Below are 20,828 nucleotides of genomic sequence, written 5' to 3'. Positions count from 1 at the left end.
TTGTTATTGTTATTCTATTATTATTTAAAACATTTTGTGTCCTGCTCTTTCGCATGAGGACTAATATATATATATGTATGTATGTATGTATGTATATATATATATATATATATATATTTATGTGTATGTATATATATGTATGTATGATGTTTCTGAATTTTTAAGATGAGGATTGGTTATTCATATTATTTGGATTTATTGGACTGCTGTTCTCATTTTGTGTGTGATGTTCGCAACATTCCCAAGTTCGACAAGATACACCTGAAGAAGGTCGGGGGTTTCATCGACTGAAACGCTGTGAAAATCAGACTCAAGATGAGAACAGTAGTCTGATGTATCCAAATAATACATGCATATATATGGTTGTGAAAATGTACACTTTTGCATAAATTTGCTATTCTTTATGTCTGCCAATTCTTTTTAATTTGGGAATGTTAAGATATTAGAACACAGCATAAATAAATAACAATTTTCAAGATCCAAAATTTTAATTCATCTTGCCAATCATTTCCTTTTTCTTTTTTTTTTTAAAGAAAAAAACTTTGGTACATTTTACAGATCTGTTTCGTCTATGGGGAAACAATCAATAGTTGTATGTTAATATTGGATATTTTCTGTTTTTTTTTTCTGATAAGTCCACAGTGTTCTCAAAGAAAAATTCATAGCAATGTAACCTGTAAAATCCAGAAAGAGCAACTCACATCGTCCATTTCCAGTTGTGAGAGTTTTCTTAACTACTATCTCACTATTGGTAGACAAGATGGCAGCCCAACATTCCTAAGAGTTTGGTCCCCCCCCCCCCGTGCTAGTCATATTAAATGTGAAAAAAATGAACCCTATATTTTATTTACAAATATATGAAGTATTTCTGCAGATTGGCAGTTTCAATTGTCTACTTTTAAATGTCTTCAATTTCTTATGTTTAGTATTTTGATGCCCTGTCGACTTAGCATTACCGGAAGTGGTGACAAGGCAAATCAGTTCCTTCACTTTTATTATTCTTCAGTATTTCTTTTGTGAAGCGATTTATTGAAATAAAAGAGAAGAAAAAGAACATTCTTGAAAAGTATACAATAAAAACTAACAAAATTATACAGATAAAAATATCACAATTAGTCTTTGTTTGCATTTTTAAAACAAATAAGAAATATGTTTATGAAATTATGAAAATAAAAGTTTGCTTTTTGAATTGTAAAATTTTTTTTTTTTTTATTTAAATTTATGTAGCAAATATATATTTATGAAAGTACAAAGTATAAAATTTCTATAATAAATATGTTTATGAAAGTATAAAAATAAAATTATTGAAATCCAAATAACAAATTCTCAAACACCATAAAATACAAAAAATATTTCCAAAATAGTTTTTAAATATTTTAAAAAGTGTTTTCAATAATTCTTAAAAAAAAAAAATAGGCAAAAAATGCTTTCAATAATTTAAAAAAAAAAAAATTTTTTTTTAATAATTCTTAATTAAAATAAGCCTGAAAAAAAACTTTTCAATGATTATTAAATAAATAAAAAAAGAAAGGTAGGAAAAATGTAATAAAGAGTACATACACAGAAGAGATATAGAGAAAAAAAGCGAAGGAACTGATTTGCCTTGCCACCACTTCCATTAGCACTACACCGGAAGTTAGGAAGTACGTTAACTGACTACAACCGTTATTTCTCTTATAATCTATTTAACAAAGTAATGGAACTTATACAAGTATCTAACGATAACACTAGTTTTATTTGCTGCTGAAATAGTCCAAGTCGATAATTGCTGACCACTTTATAATAGTTAGTGTCTTTTATGTCTGAGATTATATGGTGAAGATAAATCCTTGGATTAGCTGCCTTTAAATTGGGCTGAAAAGCACAGTTGAAAATAAATCCCTGTGTCTGATTGGATGATGTTGAAGATACAAAGCTAATTAAGCAAAAAGACTTGGAAGTATTAAGAAAGAATTAGGTGGATTACAAAGAATTTTGGCTAAATATAAGTTAAATAGATGGAATAGAATGGTGGCCTATTGATATTTAATGATCATGGTTGCTTGTATGAAATCGCTCCAGACAAGGAGTGAACCTCGGCTAGGAGTCTTTATCCTGGACCCCCAAAACCAACAGAGATTAGACCATTCCTGTAATGATCTGGTACCTGTTGATTTTGTGGCAAGAGTTTAGTTCTGGGCAGTTCTAGGAGGTCCACCCTCTCGGGGATTGCCTTCTCTTTTTGAGAAGAGGTTAGGTTATTAGGGAATACCGATAGGGCTGCCTGGGCACTTTTTGCAGGTCAGAGTGCTCCTCATCTGGGGTGCTGACTTTTCAATTCCACTTTCCGACCCTGATGTTTGAAGTTCTTGCAGTGGGAAAGAACTAAATACCATCTGTATAATTTACTGTCAAAATAATATTCCTTTTGAAATAATAAATGCCAGCGTCAGTAATATTAAGAAAAAATGTTTCTATCTCTGTATATGCATGCATGCTAGCAGCATTTACCCAAGGCGGGTTGAATTGGCTTCCTCCAAAAGAGGAAGTGTCAAAGGCATATTAAATTCACAAGCGGTCTCTAGTCTCATGTAAAAATAATTGTCAGTTAAATATTCTTTTAAATAATAAATAAATATAAATAAAAGTAAATATGCTTTATCTATATATTAATATGGTAGCGTGTGTGTTATTTTCTGTGTCCTGCTTACATCCGGGTTGTTTAATTGTTATGTATTTCCATATCTTGTCATAAATAATTTTATCAAGAATTCTTCATAAGTTTGGGTTTCGGTTTCAATTATAGCTGAAGGAACTCAATGTATATATATATATATATATTATTGTTGTTTTTTCAAACGATAAATACGGTTAATATTGGCTCCGCCTCGAAGCTCATTTTTCTTTTTTATTTACTTAGAAAGTTGCCCTTTAATTTGTTTGGACGTATATAACATTTTTATTTATTTATTATTTCATTATATATATATATATATATTTTTTTTTTCACAAGTTTTTATTTCGGTTTTGATTCAAGCTCATGCACTCAAGTCATATGCATATATTTTTTTTTTATTTTAGAAATTGCAACTTTATAGCCTATAAAAATCGATACAACATTAACTTTATAATAATAAAAATATAAGAAATCTGCAAGAATTAAAATATATTTAAGTGTACTTTACGACCAAGAATTAAAATATATTTAAGTGTACTTTACGACCGGGCTTTTGCCGTTCGTGCTAGCTTAGATAAATACTTTTGCAGTTTTAACAAAAGGGCTACAATAATATCAGTGTCTCCATTTACATTGAACATCTACAGAATGCCAACACCAATATATTACATATGAATGAGTCCTCTGTTGAATTTCCATAGGTTCCATTAGTTTATATAATATTGTAGTAATTTATTATTTTTTTTTTTAACTAAATATTTTCTTTCTTCTTGCTGTAAAAAATTAAAAAAAAAAATAAGTGTTGGCTTCTTAAAATGAATATCACTTTCTAAGATGTATTTATTTAAAATTGTACTATTTTAGTTAGCAGGGTGATGTAATTTGATTTTGGAACAATTCATCTTAAAATGGGTACAGTCTGAATTTTTTTCTACTTTAGATTATCATTCGTATTTACTTTTTTAGGGGTACTTGTGTCTGTATTGAACGATCATTTTTCTTTTTTTAATTACATTTTTAAAAAATTCTTAAATGTATGTGAAAGCTAAAAACGTATGCATGAGTACATTATTATATGGATGATCATAGTTGCTTGTATGGTGTTGTAATTGTTATTGATGTGGAATGCAAAATCAGGTAATTGTTGTGGACGTGCAAAAACAAACATGGCGACCAATGAAAACAGTATGCAATACAGACCCAAGTACCCCTAAAAATGAACTTTTTAAAGGTAAATCTTTACTTGATACTCTAGCGCACATTGACCATTAATTATATTGCCCTTAGATTGAAAAACCTTTATGTAAACGGAGTGTGCGTGTTCTCGTTGCATGGTTCCAATATGGGGATCGAGTTACTGTATTAGAAACTGTACACACACTCAAGTATACCAAAGAGTTTTCTTGTTAATTTAAAAATTATGATTGTCTGGAGATGAAACTTGAAGACTGCATATTAAAAAAGAAATTACAAAAAAAAAAAAAAAGAAATTGTTAACTGCACTAAAATGCTAGAATAACCTAAAATGGTGAATTATTTTATATTAAATTCTAAAATAATTTTTGTTTATCTTTCATGAAAGTTTTTCAGGGTGTTCACACATAATTGCTTAGAAAAGTAGAAACATATTTTGGAGAGGTGTTCAGATGGGAGGGGGGTTGAGGATTTGATGGAAGGTGTTAATCTACAATAATAATGAAGAAATATTGCAATATATTCATTTTTAAACGGTCCTACATTTATATTTCAGTTTCTTGTACATAAAATGCATTGCAATTCAATTTTGACTTTTCTTTTAATGAATACACCATGTTTTTTTTTTTTTTAAATTGCAGTGTATTTACTGGAGATGATTTAGAAAATTATTAATATCTGAGGATTTTCAGTTGCATATTCTGATTCCTTGCACAAAAATACACGTATATAGACAATTTCATTGCTTAATTTTGTGTTTTAACAAAGATATAAGATTTTTACTGAAAATGTACACCAGATGTGATGAAACACATCTGGTCTTAAAGAGGGAAAACATCCAAATGTGTAAGGCACAAAAATAGTCATAACTTCCTTAATTTTAATCGGATTTAAAGATTCTTTCTATGTATGCCATTATTCGAAATATTTTAAGTCAATTCAATATTGCTAGTTTTATAGAATTGATTCTTGCTGCTAAAAATAATGAACGAATGCTTTATATTTATTTATTTGTTTTATTTTCTTTCACAGGCCTACGAAAGGAGATTTCCCACTTGTAAAATGATCCCTGTATTCCTTGGCAGTGAAATTCTCTATGACCAAGTCAGTGATGGAGGCGCTGTGCATACGATACACAGGAAGTGTAAACTAGATGTGGATGCACCTTACATCCTGAAAAAGGTATGCAGAATCTTTATTCATCATCATCATCATCGGTTTTACATGCTGGCAGGCGTTACTTTCAAAGTAACCTATTTTTGGCCAAATCTTTATTTATCTCTCTTACTCTAAGATCCATTTTTATCAAGTCCGCCCATATTTTTCTTGGAATTAAACCTGCCACCTCATCTGTTCTACATCTCCCAACCTAAGAACTGTCGTCCTATCTTTCAACGTGGCTATACCATTGAAGTTTACTTTTCTGCACACATCTTTCTATACTGTCCAGATGGAATCCTCTGAGGTCATCAGAACTAATCCTGGTTTTACAAATCAGATTACACATCCATCATATCATTCTTGTGTGTATAGTCATCCACATGCAGTATTGTTTCGCTGTATCACAGCTCATCAGTGCGACTAGACAGGCAACTACCTGAAACCCGGCAGGATCAAAACCCGACTGCTCAATCGACAGTCAAAGTTTATTACCATTACGCTATTCGGCTGCTACTTTGTGGGCAGTGAATTAACAATGTTTTGACATTGTCCAAATGCCTAAGCTCAATTTGTTTACACAAAGAACATCGCTTAATACAGTAGTGGCAATTTGTATATCACTTCCCAATATGCTCAACCCAAGATAGGGAGCGTTATAATCAATATATATATATATATATATATATATATATATGGCATAATCATGTTGACACACCAGTTCCCGCTTGATCACTGAAGTTAAGCAACGTTGAGCCTGGTCAGTACTAAATGGGTGACCATTTGGGACTTTCAGGTGCTGTATGTGCTCTCCGCTTATCTCTGCATTGCTTCCAGTCGTCCTGGTCTTCTCCTTGCCACTGGACTCAAACAATGCTGATTCAGGAGAGGTGTGGTTGGAGATTGCGCAACCCTTGCCTCACAATTACATGCACTACTGCCCCTACAGGGGGTATCCTTTGTCTTTCAGACTGAACGGAAGCATGGGAGATATGGCAAGCAAGCTACACAGAAACGTTTGTGTCTTACTCTAAGCAGCTCAATGTGTAGCTTGCTTGTGTATTAAGCACAGTTAAAAAGGGAAACAGATTTATATAAAAATAGTAAATTATTAAAAGTGCTTGTTTTAGTATTTATAATTATTGGTTGCTGTATTGGGTCAAATTCTATATGAGGGGATCACTGCATCTTTATCTCATCTTACTCTTCGCCATTACTATGATTTTTACTTTGTCTCATAAAGGCAGAGAATTGCCATTTTTCCTCCCATGTTGTCAGCCACACTGGACTTTTCAATCTCTCCACATATTACAATGGCATAAATAAATAAAAAGGTCCTGTTAGAAATTCTGTGCAGAGTCCCAAGTACAAAAGTTACACCTGAAGAAGATCGCAGGTTACATCGACCGAAGTGAAGAAGAACAGTAACCCAAATAATGCAAATAATATGAATGATAATCTCTGCCTATATATTTAGATTGTATTAAAGTGAGATATACAGGGTGACCCCCCCCCAAAAAAAAAATGGGCCCCAAATCTAATTAGGCCCTGTTTCTTAGTGTTTTGTCCGAATGAAATGAAACTTTGGTCATTGCTAGTTTATTATATTCAAAACATCACATCAAAACACTAGGGTCTTTGGCCTTTTTTTTCTCCGTTGACTGTAAAATGCTCAGAAAAACAATTGAATATTCTCTGTTTTTTTTGGGTCACCCTGTGTGTGTGTGTGTGTATATATATATATATATATATATATATATATATTTTATTCAAACACTACTATGTTTGTATGGTTAAGTGGCAATGTTAGTAATTTAGAACTGCTTTAAAGCTTCACTGCTCACTCATTTTTCGACCAAATTTCAAACAATTATTACAATTATTATAGATCACTTTCTCGGCTATATTGTGAAAAAAAAATTTAAATTTTTGTTCAGTAAAACGAAAGTTGTGAATTTACTGGCGTTCAAAATTGAAAAAAAAAAATGTAAAGAGGTGAGCAACGTTTTTTATGACTGGTTTCCATAGCAAGCACTTCGCTTCAGCGACTACTGTTTCTACCAATTCACCACTCTCGCAAAAAGAGAAGTAACAAATGAAACAGGGAGAATGAAAGAATGAAAGGGAGATAATTTGGGTGATTTTATTGAAAGCAGACGAGTGCCGTACATTCTTATTACATATGTGTATGTTATATTTATAGGGGCAAAAAAATAAGACTGAAATTAAACAAAGAACAAGCGAATTTACTGGAAGCCTCGAAAAATCATGGATTACAATAGGAAAATGTGAGCATGAAAAGTAATATGGTTAAGCTTAAACATAGAAAAGTAAAGGACTAGTTGTTAAACTGGAAAAGAAAAGGACACGGTATTCTAGTAAAAATATAATAAATTTATAACTTAAAATATTGCAGCATTAAGAATTGAAAAAAAAGATTCAATTTATAACATTATATAATTAATTCTTAATGCTGCAATGCTATTGTAATATATATATATATATATATATATATATATATATATATATAAAATTAACTATAACATGTATATAGAAATACGTTTTGAAACCATCCAATGCTAAAAAAAAGAATAAACAATTTAAAATTAATGTTATTCAGTATATTTCGGTGAAGAGACTTGCCCTTGTCAAGATATTTCTTTTCTTCTTACACCTCATGATGGTAATTCCAGGTGGGACATGTCTGTTTAGTTGTTATTCAATGTTCTTTTTTTTTTCTTTTTTTTATAGTCCAGGAAATGCGCGCAGCACATGCTAAAGGAATAATTAGTTGGTTCCTGTTTGAAAGCGTTGGTAAATAGAAAATCAAATATAACGCATATATAGAAATACGTTTTGAAGCCATACAATGTGAAAAAAGAATAAACAATTTAAAATTAATGGCTTTTATATACGTGCTAGGTGGAGTTGTACAACCATTACACCCGTGCGTAATTTATATACCGATAGGTTTTTAAAATTTTTTTCACTGGATCATTATTGATTGGACACTAATTAACCAGATTATGAAAAAATTTGAAAAGAAAATCATTATTTCAACATTTGAAAGGGGTGCTCACTTTTTAGTTACAACTTTCTGATAAATCAGTTACCCATTTTTTTTTTCTATTTTCTAAACACGGAAGTGAATTATTGTCCAAACACAGAAGTTAATAATTGCCATTGAAAATTGACAGCGGGATAGAAAATTATGAAACATTATTCCAGTATGTTAGCGAAATTTTTAATACTTAAAAAAAAAAAAAAAAAAAATTTTGAAAAGAAAACCCTCACTTTTAACAGATAAATTATTGTAAAAAAACACCCACAAACTCACTTTTCATCAACCAAAAACTAAGTTAAAAAAAAAAACTCGAAACTTTATTTTCATAAAAACAAAACATTAAAGAAGTAAAAAAAAAAAAAAAATTTTCATTCTTTTTTTTTTTCTTTGATGAGAAACAATAAATATTTCTGACTTACAAATGCTGTAGGTTCATGTCATTTTTACTGTCTAATGTTTTGATATTCCCGCGTTTTTATTGGTTACAAAATGGGTGACCGAAGTACGAGAATGTTGTAACTAAAAAGTGAGCACGCCTTTCAAATGTCGAAATAATGCTTTTTTTTTTTTTTTTTTCAATTTTTTTTCATAATCTGGTTAATTAGTGTACAATCAATAATAATCCAGTGAAAAAATTTTAAAAACTTATCAGTATACAAATTACCACGGGGGTGAGAGTTGTACAACTCCATCACGTGCTATATTTTATTTTCTATTTACCAATGCTTTAAAACTGGAACCAACTAATTATTCCTTTAGCATGCACCGTGTGCATTTCCTGAACTATAAAAAAAAAAAAATACGATGAATAACAACTAAACGCAAGTGTCCTGCCTGATATTACCATTATGAGGCGTAAGAAGAAAAAAAAAAAAATTCTTGTCAAAAGCAAGTTTCTTTGACGAAATATATTGAATAACATTAATTTTAAATTGTTTATTCTTTTTTTCGCATGGTTTGGCTTTAAAACGTATTTCTATATGTGTATTATATTTGATTTCCTATTTACCAATGCTTTCAAACAGGAATCAATCAATTATATATATATATATATGTATGTGTGTGTGTGCGTGTTTGAGACTTTAATCTAATCTAAATATGTATGAGAATAAACATATGTTTAAGTTTGCCTAAGAATCCTGTTTGCTTATTTTGCCTTGACCTATATGTTAAATCAAACTTCAAATCTAATTTCATTCACGTTTTAATGTTTTACGGATTATTCTTTTGTTTTTCGTCTTGATTTCCCCACATAAATAAGTGAACAAATCTCTTCTGAACAGAAAAAAGTTATTTTGGTGATTTTTTTTTTTTTTTTTTTTTTTTTTTTTTTTTTTTTTTTTTTTTTTGCAAAACTTGTACACACGGGTTGATCCTTTGCATATATTCACACACCTGTATGTGACTTTTACACCTGAAGGTGAAGGGAATATACATATATTCTGTTTCTTGTTCCGCTTCTTGTCCTTTTCTATAAAAAAATTTCTTTTATGGATTTATGATTTATATGCATCTCTAATGAGTTGTTTGGTATACTATTCAATGAAACACATGTAAGATGTACTATATATCAAATAAGATAATATGAATGTACTATAGACTTGCGATATATTTGAATTGTTTACAAATGATAACACACACACACACACACATATATATATATTTTCAATGCTCTTTCTGTTTTTGCTGGGTATGAGGCTCTGGATACCGCACATTTAAGAGACTCCAACCTAGAGATTGTTTTAGGATTTTAAGCTCCCCTTTAAGCACAATTGTTTCAATCTCTTTTGCACTTGGTTAGAGTATATTTACCCAGTCATTTTTGAAATTCTTCTCCATGAACTCGCTAGCTCTTATGATTACTGTGATGTTTTGTCTTATTGCCTTTATATATATACATATATATATATATGTATGTGTGTATGTATATGTGTATATGTGTGTCTGTATGTATATGTGTGTATGTGTATGTATATATATGTGTGTGTGTATATATATATATATATATGATAATGTGTGTCTATGTAACTGTAGCTATGCGCATCTTTTTTTAACGTGTGTGTATAGGTGTGTTCTAATGGCCTTTTTAAATCGTCTAGTGGATATTGTGATTATTTTTTCAAACTCGCTCGCATGCATCTTCCCCATTCAATTATATGAACAAGTTTTATATACAGTTTATATGCATTTATACAGTCGGGTGTGTATACATGTGGCCGATCTCCTTTTAAGGACCCTTAAGTTGTGTATAGTTCTTAACTGTGTATGTGTGTGTTTTGTTTCATTTTCTTTTGCATGTACCAAGGGTCCTTTGTGGCATGAGGTCACTAAAATGGTCATCACAGCACAAAAACAGACATCTAGGAGGGGGGAGAATTTTGTCTTTTGCATGTATGTCTCATTACTTGTGTCTCTTTGTCTGTATCTATGTATGTAATCATGATACATCTACTGTGTGTGCATATATATACTCGATAAAGCTCATACTTTTTTTTTTGTTATCTTGGTCTTCTTTGGGTAGCGATTCTTCCCGTCACTGGTCGATGAGCCGTAAAGATGAAAACATGACACTGATTTTCTGGCAAGGACCTCCTTATTTTGTCTACAAATAAACCGAGGGACACCTCACATTGTTGACTCAAGCTTTTTTTGTGTGTGTGTGTGTGTGTTTTTTTTTTTTTCTGACGCATCTTTGCACTAATCTCCACATGTGTGTTCTGGCCAAAATCAGAAACCAGACTGACTTGCATGCGAGAGAAAAGATGTCTTCCTTTCTTTCATTCATGCTCTCTCTCTCTCTCTCTCTCCACGTTCTCTTTCACACAAACCTGATTGACCTATTTCTGGTGCATAACTCAGGATAGATTACATATCATTACCAGAATGATGAAGATCTTAAGATTCCATTTTTTTTTTTTTTTTTGTCATACATAGGACCTTAGTATTTCGTTATATTCCCCTTCTTAGCTCTGTTTATACCAGCATCATTGGGGACACTGACTTCAACTGTCCCTCTTGCCTCATACCACTCTGATTTAATTGGATAGAGCTACGAGTGCATCATTTATTATTGATATACGTTGTTATGGAATGCCTATGATATGTTAAAAAAGAAAAAGCTTTGTTGCCAAAACAAATAATTTTCTGGATTCGCATGAGAAAGGAAGTGGGGTGGGGGAATAAAAGTGGTTATATATTCCCAAACTCTAAAGATATCAATAAATATGCTGAAGAAGAAACAACAGTTGCACAAGAGATTGTATAAAAATAATGTGGTCTATTATATGAGGATATGAATAAAGTAGGCACAATAAAAAAAAAGGCGGAACAAATAAGGTAATGGTGGGGAAGGGGAATAATGTTTGTTTGGTATGTGTCCTTGAAGATGATGAAAAATAAGGACTCGAAACGAATTATGTTCTGGTTTTGGGGTACTTTGGAGCAAATCAACTTCATAAAGCCATAACAGTTTTTGCTCGTCTGAACTCCAATCTCTGGTCCCCCCTCACCAATCTTTCACGAAAAACACCTGTCTAGCTGAATCCACTGTGAAAAATTTCCCCCTCCTTTTTGTCATCCCTTCCACTGTCCCTTGTATTATCGCCTCCACTGTCTCTTTTGTCACCTCCCACACCTTCTGTCATTTTCTCATAAACCCTTGCTTCTATCTTCTTGGTTACTTCATCTCTCTCTCTCCACCCTTGACCCACCCCCTTTTTTTGTCATCCTCTATATACTTCCTTCACCTCCTTGTCACCTCTTCTTTGACCAACCCTTCTCTCTTGGTCTCCACCTATTCTTTCTTTTTCGCTCTCCACCCATCATCCCTTTCTCTCTCACTCTCCACCCGTCACCCCTTCTCTCTTGCCTTCCGCTCGTCACCCCTTCTCTCTCGTTCTCCGCCCGTCACTCTCTTCTCTCTCGTTCTCCGCCCGTCACTCTCTTCTCTCTCGTTCTCCGCCCGTCACTCTCTTCTCTCTCGTTCTCCGCCCGTCACTCTCTTCTCTCTCGTTCTCCGCCCGTCACTCTCTTCTCTCTCGTTCTCCGCCCGTCACTCTCTTCTCTCTCGTTCTCCGCCCGTCACTCCCTTCTCTCTCGTTCTCCGCCCGTCACTCTCTTCTCTCTCGTTCTCCGCCCGTCACTCCCTTCTCTCTCGTTCTCCGCCCGTCACTCTCTTCTCTCTCGTTCTCCGCCCGTCACTCTCTTCTCTCTCGTTCTCCGCCCGTCACTCCCTTCTCTCTCGTTCTCCGCCCGTCACTCCCTTCTCTCTCGTTCTCCGCCCGTCACTCTCTTCTCTCTCGTTCTCCGCCCGTCACTCTCTTCTCTCTCGTTCTCCGCCCGTCACTCTCTTCTCTCTCGTTCTCCGCCCGTCACTCTCTTCTCTCTCGTTCTCCGCCCGTCACTCTCTTCTCTCTCGTTCTCCGCCCGTCACTCTCTTCTCTCTCGTTCTCCGCCCGTCACTCTCCTCTCTCTCGTTCTCCGCCCGTCACTCTCCTCTCTCTCGTTCTCCGCCCGTCACTCTCCTCTCTCTCGTTCTCCGCCCGTCACTCTCCTCTCTCTCGTTCTCCGCCCGTCACTCTCCTCTCTCTAGCGATCTGGCCGTCACTCTCTTCTCTCTAGCGCTCTTCCTTGTAGACTGAGGTATTTTTGTTGTTTTATGAAGTGATCGATAAGTTAAAAACTGCTAATAACAAAAAATATAAAATAATGTCTAAAGAAAATGGGCATAACAACCAAAAATGGAAAAAAATGTTTACGAATGAAGTTGTTGCTGTAGAAAGACCTTGAATCGAAACTTGCTTGTAAGGAAGAAAAAATATAACGATTATAATAAACATGATATTAGTAGTTATATTAATTACAGCAACAGTAGTAATAAGAAGACCCCCCATCCCCAATGAAAAAGTGCCCCATCAAAAAAAAGGAAAACAATGAATAAAAAATGTTTATGAATGAAATAATAACAACAACACTAAGAAGATGAAGAAGCAATGTAAACCAATTTAACAAGTTTTCTTCACTCGGTTGTGGTAAATAATGGCCTTGTTATTTTGAAAGAATAGAATGTGGATGCCATGTTGAATTTCATGGAAAGTATTATGTCCTGTTTGCTGTAGAAAAGGTTTATGTCTGAGTAGCCAATGAAATTGTCATTGGAAGTGAAAATCACATGAAATAATTGTGAAATGCGGTAAATGAAGACTCTGAAATATTTGCCCCAGTGAATTATGGGAGATTCAAAGGAGAAAGTAATAAGTCAGTGAGAATCCTACTACCCTCTGTAAATATGATTTGTTGTGGAGAGCGACTCTCCCCAGAATTATAAGAATTTATGATGATGAATAAAAGCAACTGATAATATTTATAAAACCTACAACAGGTATTGGCAGAAATTTATGTGGCATCTGTGTTTGTATTATGTTTTTTCTTTTTCTAAATGGGAAGAATCATTCCCATTTTATTATACAACTAGCGATGGGTACCTGGTGTTGCCCGGGTGTTTTTCGGGGTATGTGAAAAAAACCCGAAAATGTGAAAAAAACCAAAAAAAAAAAACCGAAGCCTTCACGACACGCAGTTGGAAAATAGTAAAGTGTTAAAAAAAAAAAAACAGGTGCGCGTTTTTGATTAATGTGACGACGATAGGTATTCAGCAGTTAGCATTTTGTGCGGGACAGTTTTGAATGAGGTCAATAAATTGGTTTGTTTGTTTTTAAAAACCCGCTCCCTGTTTATTAGGAGGAGCAAAATGAAAGCTACAGTCTGATATGATGAAGTCGACATTGAACAAACGTTACTTAGCTCTCTTGAGACAACTGGCTTTCGGCCTGTGATTAGAGTTGAGTTTCGCTTTGTTTTATACTGAAAACCGAATGTAACGCGTGCCGATGCAGGAAATGTGGAATAATTAACGTTTGAAAGTCAATAAAATTAAATAGACAAGCAAGCTCCGTGGGTAACTCTGAGATATTACAATTTATAGATGATATAAAGTTTTAAGAAGTTGTGAACTGAGCAAGCGCTTCTCTGAAAGAAGCCTTTTGTGGACATCGAGGAAAAGCGTACATACATACATACATACATACATACATTTTCGCTTTTATATATATAGATAATTCTCCAATGCAATTGACTTATTACACCTGTACTTACAGCATTATTTTTTCTTACTTTTCTCTTTTGCTTCAGCTTGCCGGGGTCGATTATGTTTACTTCATGCAATGTAATACTTTGGATCGCCGCAATCGAACATTGAAAATAGAAGCCCATAACGAAAGCTTTTCTTCCAGAGTTACAGTCAATGAAACTTGTGTCTATTCAGTAAGTTTATCTTTTTCTTTTATTTATACAATTTGTATTTATTTATATTTTTTGCTTTTTATATTCAAATTTTAATTTTTTTTTAAAATTTGATTTTTTAAAATAATTGGTGGGTTTCTGTTTGAAAGCATTGGTAAATAAAAAAATCAAATATAATAATACGCATATAGAAATATGCTTTCAAGACACTCAATACAAAAAAAAGAATAAACAATTTAAAATTAATGTTATTCTGTACATTTCAGCGAGGAGACTCGCCCTTGTCAAGAATTTTTCTTTTTTCTTACGCCTCATGATGGTAATTTTAGGTGGGATACGTCCGTTTAATTGTTATTCAATGTTTGTATAGTCCAGGAAATGCACATAGTGCATACCAAAGGACTAAATTGATTAGTTCCTGTTTGAAAGTGTTGGTAAATAGAAAATCAAATATCTATTTGTATATATATATAAATATATATATATATATATATATATATAACTACTTAATTTACTCACATAAAATTAATATACAAAAGTATAAATTTATGCGTAAACTTTAAGTATTTACTTCAAAAGTGCTCAATACATAGGTAGAGCTAGTTAGTAAGTTATAAAATATATATGGCAATTAAGCTACACTGAATATTCCACGTTTCATCCACTATAGGACTCTTCAGGGTTATGCGCAACTTACTATATATATATATATATATATATATATATTACTAGTAGGGCGCCTACGTTATCCGGTCGTAAAATACACTTATATATGATATTTTTATTTATGCAGATTTCGCACTTATTATGCACATAAGCCTGAAAAGTCCTAGAGTGGATGAAACGCAAAATATTCAGTGTAGCTTAATCGCTATATATATTTTGTAACTTACTAACTATATATATATATATATATATATATATATACACTTTGAACCACTCAATGCAAAAAAAGAATAAACAATTTAAAATTAATTAATAAATTAGTGGCTTCGAAGTGTATTTTTATATACGTATTCTATTTGATTTTCTATTTACCAACGTTTGCAAACAGAAACCAACCAATTATTCCTTTAGCACACAGCATGTGCCTTTCCTGAACTATGAAAAAAAAAAGGTGTTGAACTATGAAAAAAACAAAGGTGTTGAACTATGAAAAAAAAAAAAGGTGTTGAACTATGAAAAAAAAAAAAAGGTGTTGAACTATGAAAAAAAAAAAAAGGTGTTGAACTATGAAAAAAAAAAAAAGGTGTTGAACTATGAAAAAAAAAAAACTGTTGAATAACAACTAAACGGATGTGTCCTGCCTAAAATTACCATCATGAGGTGTAAGAAAAAAAAAATTCTTGACAGGGGCGAGTTTCTTTGCTGAAATATATCAAATAACATTAATTTTCAATTGTTTATTCTTTTTTTTTTTTTTTGCATTGAGTGGCTTCAAAGCGTATTTCTATATGTGTGTTATATTTGATTTTGTTTAAAATAAATTATTCTGTATTATTTTGATTATTCAGACTACTATTCTAATTTTAGATATTGTTTGTCACAATGTTTCAAACAATGTAATCTTTGACCTTTAGGTGCGTGTCTCAATCTGTATGTAATTTTAAGCTAAGCTCTTTGATCCATTGAGGAAAAAAAAAACTTGTTCATTAAATTCCCTCTTCTGAAAACAATAAATCAAAGAGAAAAAAAAAAAAAATGGAAACAGCAAGAGAGCAATAAAAAAAAAAAAAAGTACAAATAAAATGGATTAGATTAAAACTAGACTTGAAAGTATATTAATTTAGTCCAAATTTTATTGAAGGGATAAAGGTCAGTTGCTTTTATTTCCCAGAGCAAGGGTTAAATTACCCTTAAGTACCAACTACAAAATTAAAACATGAAACATAGACTTTAAGTAAAAGGAGAATACAAAATAACATACATAAAAAAGGGGAGGGTGAAATAAAGAAAAAAAAAACAGGAAAACGATTTTTATTTTCTCTTGCTTGAAGGGGGTGACCACTTATTAAGACCCGAAAGCCACTCGAGGATAAGGGTTAATGAATGTAAGGTGTTGGTGTTATAATCACTTATGGTGTAAAATGGGTAGAATTTGATTATTTAGGAGGACGGCTTAACAGGAACTTGTTTACATTAGATTTCAAGGCTACCATGTTGTATTTAATCGGAAAGCATGCCAGCGGAACAGTGTTCCAAAGGTGGGTAGTTCTAGGAAAGAAGCTTTGTTCATGGAATCTGCATTTACATTTAGGCACAGATAGAGAGTGGGGGAAATCATATATAGTGGCTGCAGCTAGTGTTTTTTGGCTAGGGGAAACCATAGATTTGAATTCAGTTAATCACTTGCCATTACTTGTAAATAACGCTGATAAGAAAGGTACATGCAAAAATATGAAATCATCTTTTTATTTTCTTTTTCTTTCTTCAAGTGTCCTCTTCCTTTGAGCCTTTCTTTTTGTTTGAAAGAAAGAGTTTTTTTCTTCAAATGGAAATTCAAATAATTTCACCTTTAGTATTTTTGTACGTGTGACACTATATTCAACTGAGGTCGTTGAGTGCTAGGGGGGGTAGGAAAAGAACAACAGATAGATGACAAGAGAAAAGGAAGTAGGTTTAGCAAGTAATAAAAAAACTTATCAATAGACAATGAATAGGAATTTGTTCTTAACATAGACAAAGAGAAATAAGGGTAGAGTTTTAATGGCGATAGCAAAAGGACTGAACAATGGACTAAGGATCGAACAATAGGAACAACACTTGACTAGTTAGTTGAGGCTTGAACTCTGAGGTAGACAGTTGGATTTTGGATACGGCTGAGGGCAGTTGGTTGCTTGGGGATTACCGAGGGAGATAAACTGAGAGCAATAGATGCACACAGCCTTGATAGATCATAGATGTTGGCCTTAGCACATAGAGGGTTGATGAGGCCACACACATACATGCATAGTCCAACTGACATATATGTGAAGCATGGCTGTTTCTGTTTTTCCTGTGTTTGTTTTATTTTTATACTTGTGAACCCATGCATCCCCATCGATGGCCGCCAGTATGGACAAGATAACAAGATGAAGGAGAAAGCTACGGCACACAACGTTTTGGGTCGGCGGCTTGTTGGTGGGGCCACGTGGTGTTATATATGTAATGGAAAAAGCTGAAACAAATAATTCTAGAGGTTGATGGTTCAATCCTCACTAAAGTCATTAATAAGAATATAATTTCAGCTCACATTGAATCTTTCGATAACTCGGGTAATATCACCTGTGTGAGCTATGTCTACAAGTGAAATGCAGTAGTCTCTCAGTTAGACTGGTTGACCCTGACCGTTAATCAGTTAATTACATTAATGCAGACAAGACAAAGTTTATGACTTTCAATGCAGAGGGAGAGATTAAAACTCTGGATGGAATAACACTGAAAGAATTTACTGATTTTATGTACCTGTGCAGCAACGTAGGTGCCATGGAGAGAGATACCGTAATTCGCATCTCAAAAGCATGGGTTGCATTGGATGATCTGCAGTCAGTATGGACTTCAAGGCTAATTAACAAACTGAAAAGGCAGTTATTCAGAGCAGTGGTGGAGTTGGTCTTTGTTTATGGTGCTACAACCTAACCATTCACCAAAAAATTGGAAAGAAAGCTAGACAGCACGTACACCGTATGCTACAAACAGTGTTAAATATAAGATCATCCCATGAAGCAGCAACTTTATGGTAACCTACCTGCCATATCTACTAACATCAGGAAGTGATGTCTATGATTTGCCGGTCATTGTCAGAGAAGCAAGCAAGAGCTGGTGAGAAATGTATTGTTGTGGACTCCATGGCACAAGCGTACGATTATAGGACGACCTAGATCCACGTACATCCAGCAAATTGCACATGATGTCAACTGTGATCCTGAAGATTTGAGGCAGCTGATGGAAGACAGGGAAACCTGGTGAGGGCAAGGAGCTGAACCAGATATAGATAGATAAGAATATAATAAAAATTAAGATTTTTATCCAGTCATGGTTGATGGAACAAGAACAACCGGCTCCCATGGAAAGAAAATAGAAAGTTTAGTTTGAAATAGCATATAGATTCCTATGCTCGACAAAACATAACTGAAGGTTACATTGGTTGAAACGTAAGAGCAGCATCCAAGATGAGAGACTGACTGATTAATTAATGATGGGCAGGTTACCATTGGTTTGCCTTTTGGCAGCTGCTCAGATGTCTGTTCGCTATTTAGTTTGATCCATGCTATTCCCCTCATGAAGTTATCAAGTTTTCAAGTCCTCCTTGATAGTTGCAGCCTAGATGTCGCTTTGGTAGCCAATGTCAGATATGACATCAATTTCATGATGCAGGCTTTGTTTATGAGAACGGTAATAATTTATATTATTGATTCTCATTTTCCAAAATTCCGAAATAAATTGATTTCTTTTGACTAATTGGTTTGAAATGATCCTCTTGGCACTTCAGCTAATCAATTGGATTTATTAATCCTCTTGGACTGATTTTGTTTGGTGTGGAAAGTAGACCTTTCCAAGTACTTATTTATACCAGTCCTTTGCTGAATTAATTTAATCAAATAAACATATTTTTCTAATTGACTTAGAAAAAGAGTCCGACTTGTAATAAGCTAACAATAACTACTAGTCATAAAACGTTTTGGATGAGCACAGATTTCAAGAAGGTGTGATTATACTAAAGTAGTCATATTTTAAAATGCAAAGCATTTAAAGTCCTTGAAATACCACCATTTTGTTTGGAAATGCATATCCTTTCACATGTATTATTAAATAATAATCTGTGTGATATATTTAGAGTTTTGATGAGCAAATAAAGTGATAAAAATCCTAATGTCATCAAACATTCATTTTCATGAGTCTTTTTTTTTCTTTTACGTCCCTCTTACCACTCCTCTTACCTCATTATTAAAAAAAATTTCATTACCACTCCTTTTATGAGTAATTTCATTATGAAATTTAAAAATCCTATCGGAAGAGACATTATTTTCAATATTTTTCAATCAAACCAATATTTTCCTTTTTGTTGTTGTCGTAAAGATCACACCTCAACTTGATGAGTATTGGACATTTTTCATTTTTATTTTTTGTACCCCAACTATTAAGTAAATCGATCTTTGGGTACTTGTACAGTTTAATCAAGACATTAAAAAAATGAATATATCGAAAAAAAAGTTTAAATTGTACGTATCTGTTATGGAATGAAGTTCTCTGAAAAAAAATTTCACTTAATTTCATCAAATGGTTTATTTTATTTATTTTATTTATTTATTTATTTTTTTTACAGCGAAAAAACAATTTGTCATGATACCGAGCAAAAGGTTTGATTTTTAGAAAGAAAAGCTAGTATTAAAGATGGGGAGGGAGTGTCAACACTTTAAATGGCGTGTTCAAAAAATTCAAAGATGTCTACCTTCAACGCACTGTCATGAAAACATTTTTCTGCTATAAAAAAACCCAACAAAAAACAAAAAACTACTCTATCAAATTAAGTGAAATTTTTTTTTCAGAGATTTTCAGTCAAAAACGGATACGTACAATATAACCTTTTTTTTTTTCTTTGATATTTTCATTTTTTAAACTGTACAAGTGCCCTATCTTTTTACTCTTTTCATGCATTAAAATTATATTTGTATGTTTTCTCTTTTCATAGTAGCAATTTTTAATCATCTTATGCCAAAAAAGAGTTTCCATTTCAGTGAAAGTCAATTATTTGACTATTTCGATTCAATTTGATAAAGATATGAAAAGTCATAATTCTCTTGTGTTGACCGTCTTCTAAAGAAAGAATTACTCAAATAAACCAAATATATGACCGGAGATGCTGCTGACACAGGATTGTGTTAATCACAAGATTTTCTATTGTTGGCATATGCTGTTCCCAATGTAAAGAGCTTAAATGAAAAGATTACAAAGGTAGAATCAGTAGACGATTGTTCCGAGTCATTTAGATGTTCATCTACATAGAAATTGTTGATTTAAAAAAAAAAAAAATTTATTAATCTTTAAATTTATTAATGATTTTTTTTTTCTTGTTAGGTTCATCCCGAAAATTCCAACTGGACATGTTTTGAACAAAGTGCCAGTTTAGATGTCAAGTCTTTCTTTGGTTTTGAAAGCACCCTGGAGAAAATTGCCATGAAACAGTACACCATTAATATAGGGAAGGTAAAACTCACATTTAAATCATTCAACTTTGCGGCTGAATTCACTGTGATGAAAATGGCCGATGAGATATTTCGCTGATAAATTATTTATTTTTGAAACAAAGATAGTGGATAAATTTGCATAATTTTTGGTGTATTATCTTTTTTTTAACCTAACATGTAACTAAATAAACTTTTTGTGTATGTTTTTTTTTTTTTGAATTGACTGTCATAGTCGTTCCTTACTTTCTATTGATAAAACTTGTTAGTAATCTGAAGCAGCTAAACATAA

General features: G+C 32.8%; 1 protein-coding gene and 1 pseudogene across 5 annotated transcripts in view; both read left to right on the top strand.

Moving 5' to 3' along the window:
• Positions 1-20,828, top strand: part of LOC145285919 (SEC14-like protein 5) — a 211,158-nt gene that overhangs the window by 87,694 nt on the left and 102,636 nt on the right. For all 5 annotated transcript variants that reach the window (XM_080134415.1, XM_080134413.1, XM_080134412.1 and 2 more), the window contains exons 2-4: positions 4,883-5,032; positions 14,262-14,393; positions 20,430-20,558. In XM_080134415.1, the coding sequence (XP_079990541.1) occupies positions 4,883-5,032; positions 14,262-14,393; positions 20,430-20,558 (411 nt within the window). The remainder of the gene's footprint in view (positions 1-4,882; positions 5,033-14,261; positions 14,394-20,429; positions 20,559-20,828) is intronic.
• On the top strand, positions 5,700-5,816 carry LOC145286598 (5S ribosomal RNA; annotated as a pseudogene).

The sequence above is a fragment of the Euprymna scolopes genome, chromosome 10, assembly GCF_053919585.1.
Source record: "Euprymna scolopes isolate OS-2025 chromosome 10, ASM5391958v1, whole genome shotgun sequence".
NCBI lineage: Eukaryota > Metazoa > Mollusca > Cephalopoda > Sepiida > Sepiolidae > Euprymna > Euprymna scolopes.
This window is presented reverse-complemented; position numbering and strand designations above follow the sequence as displayed.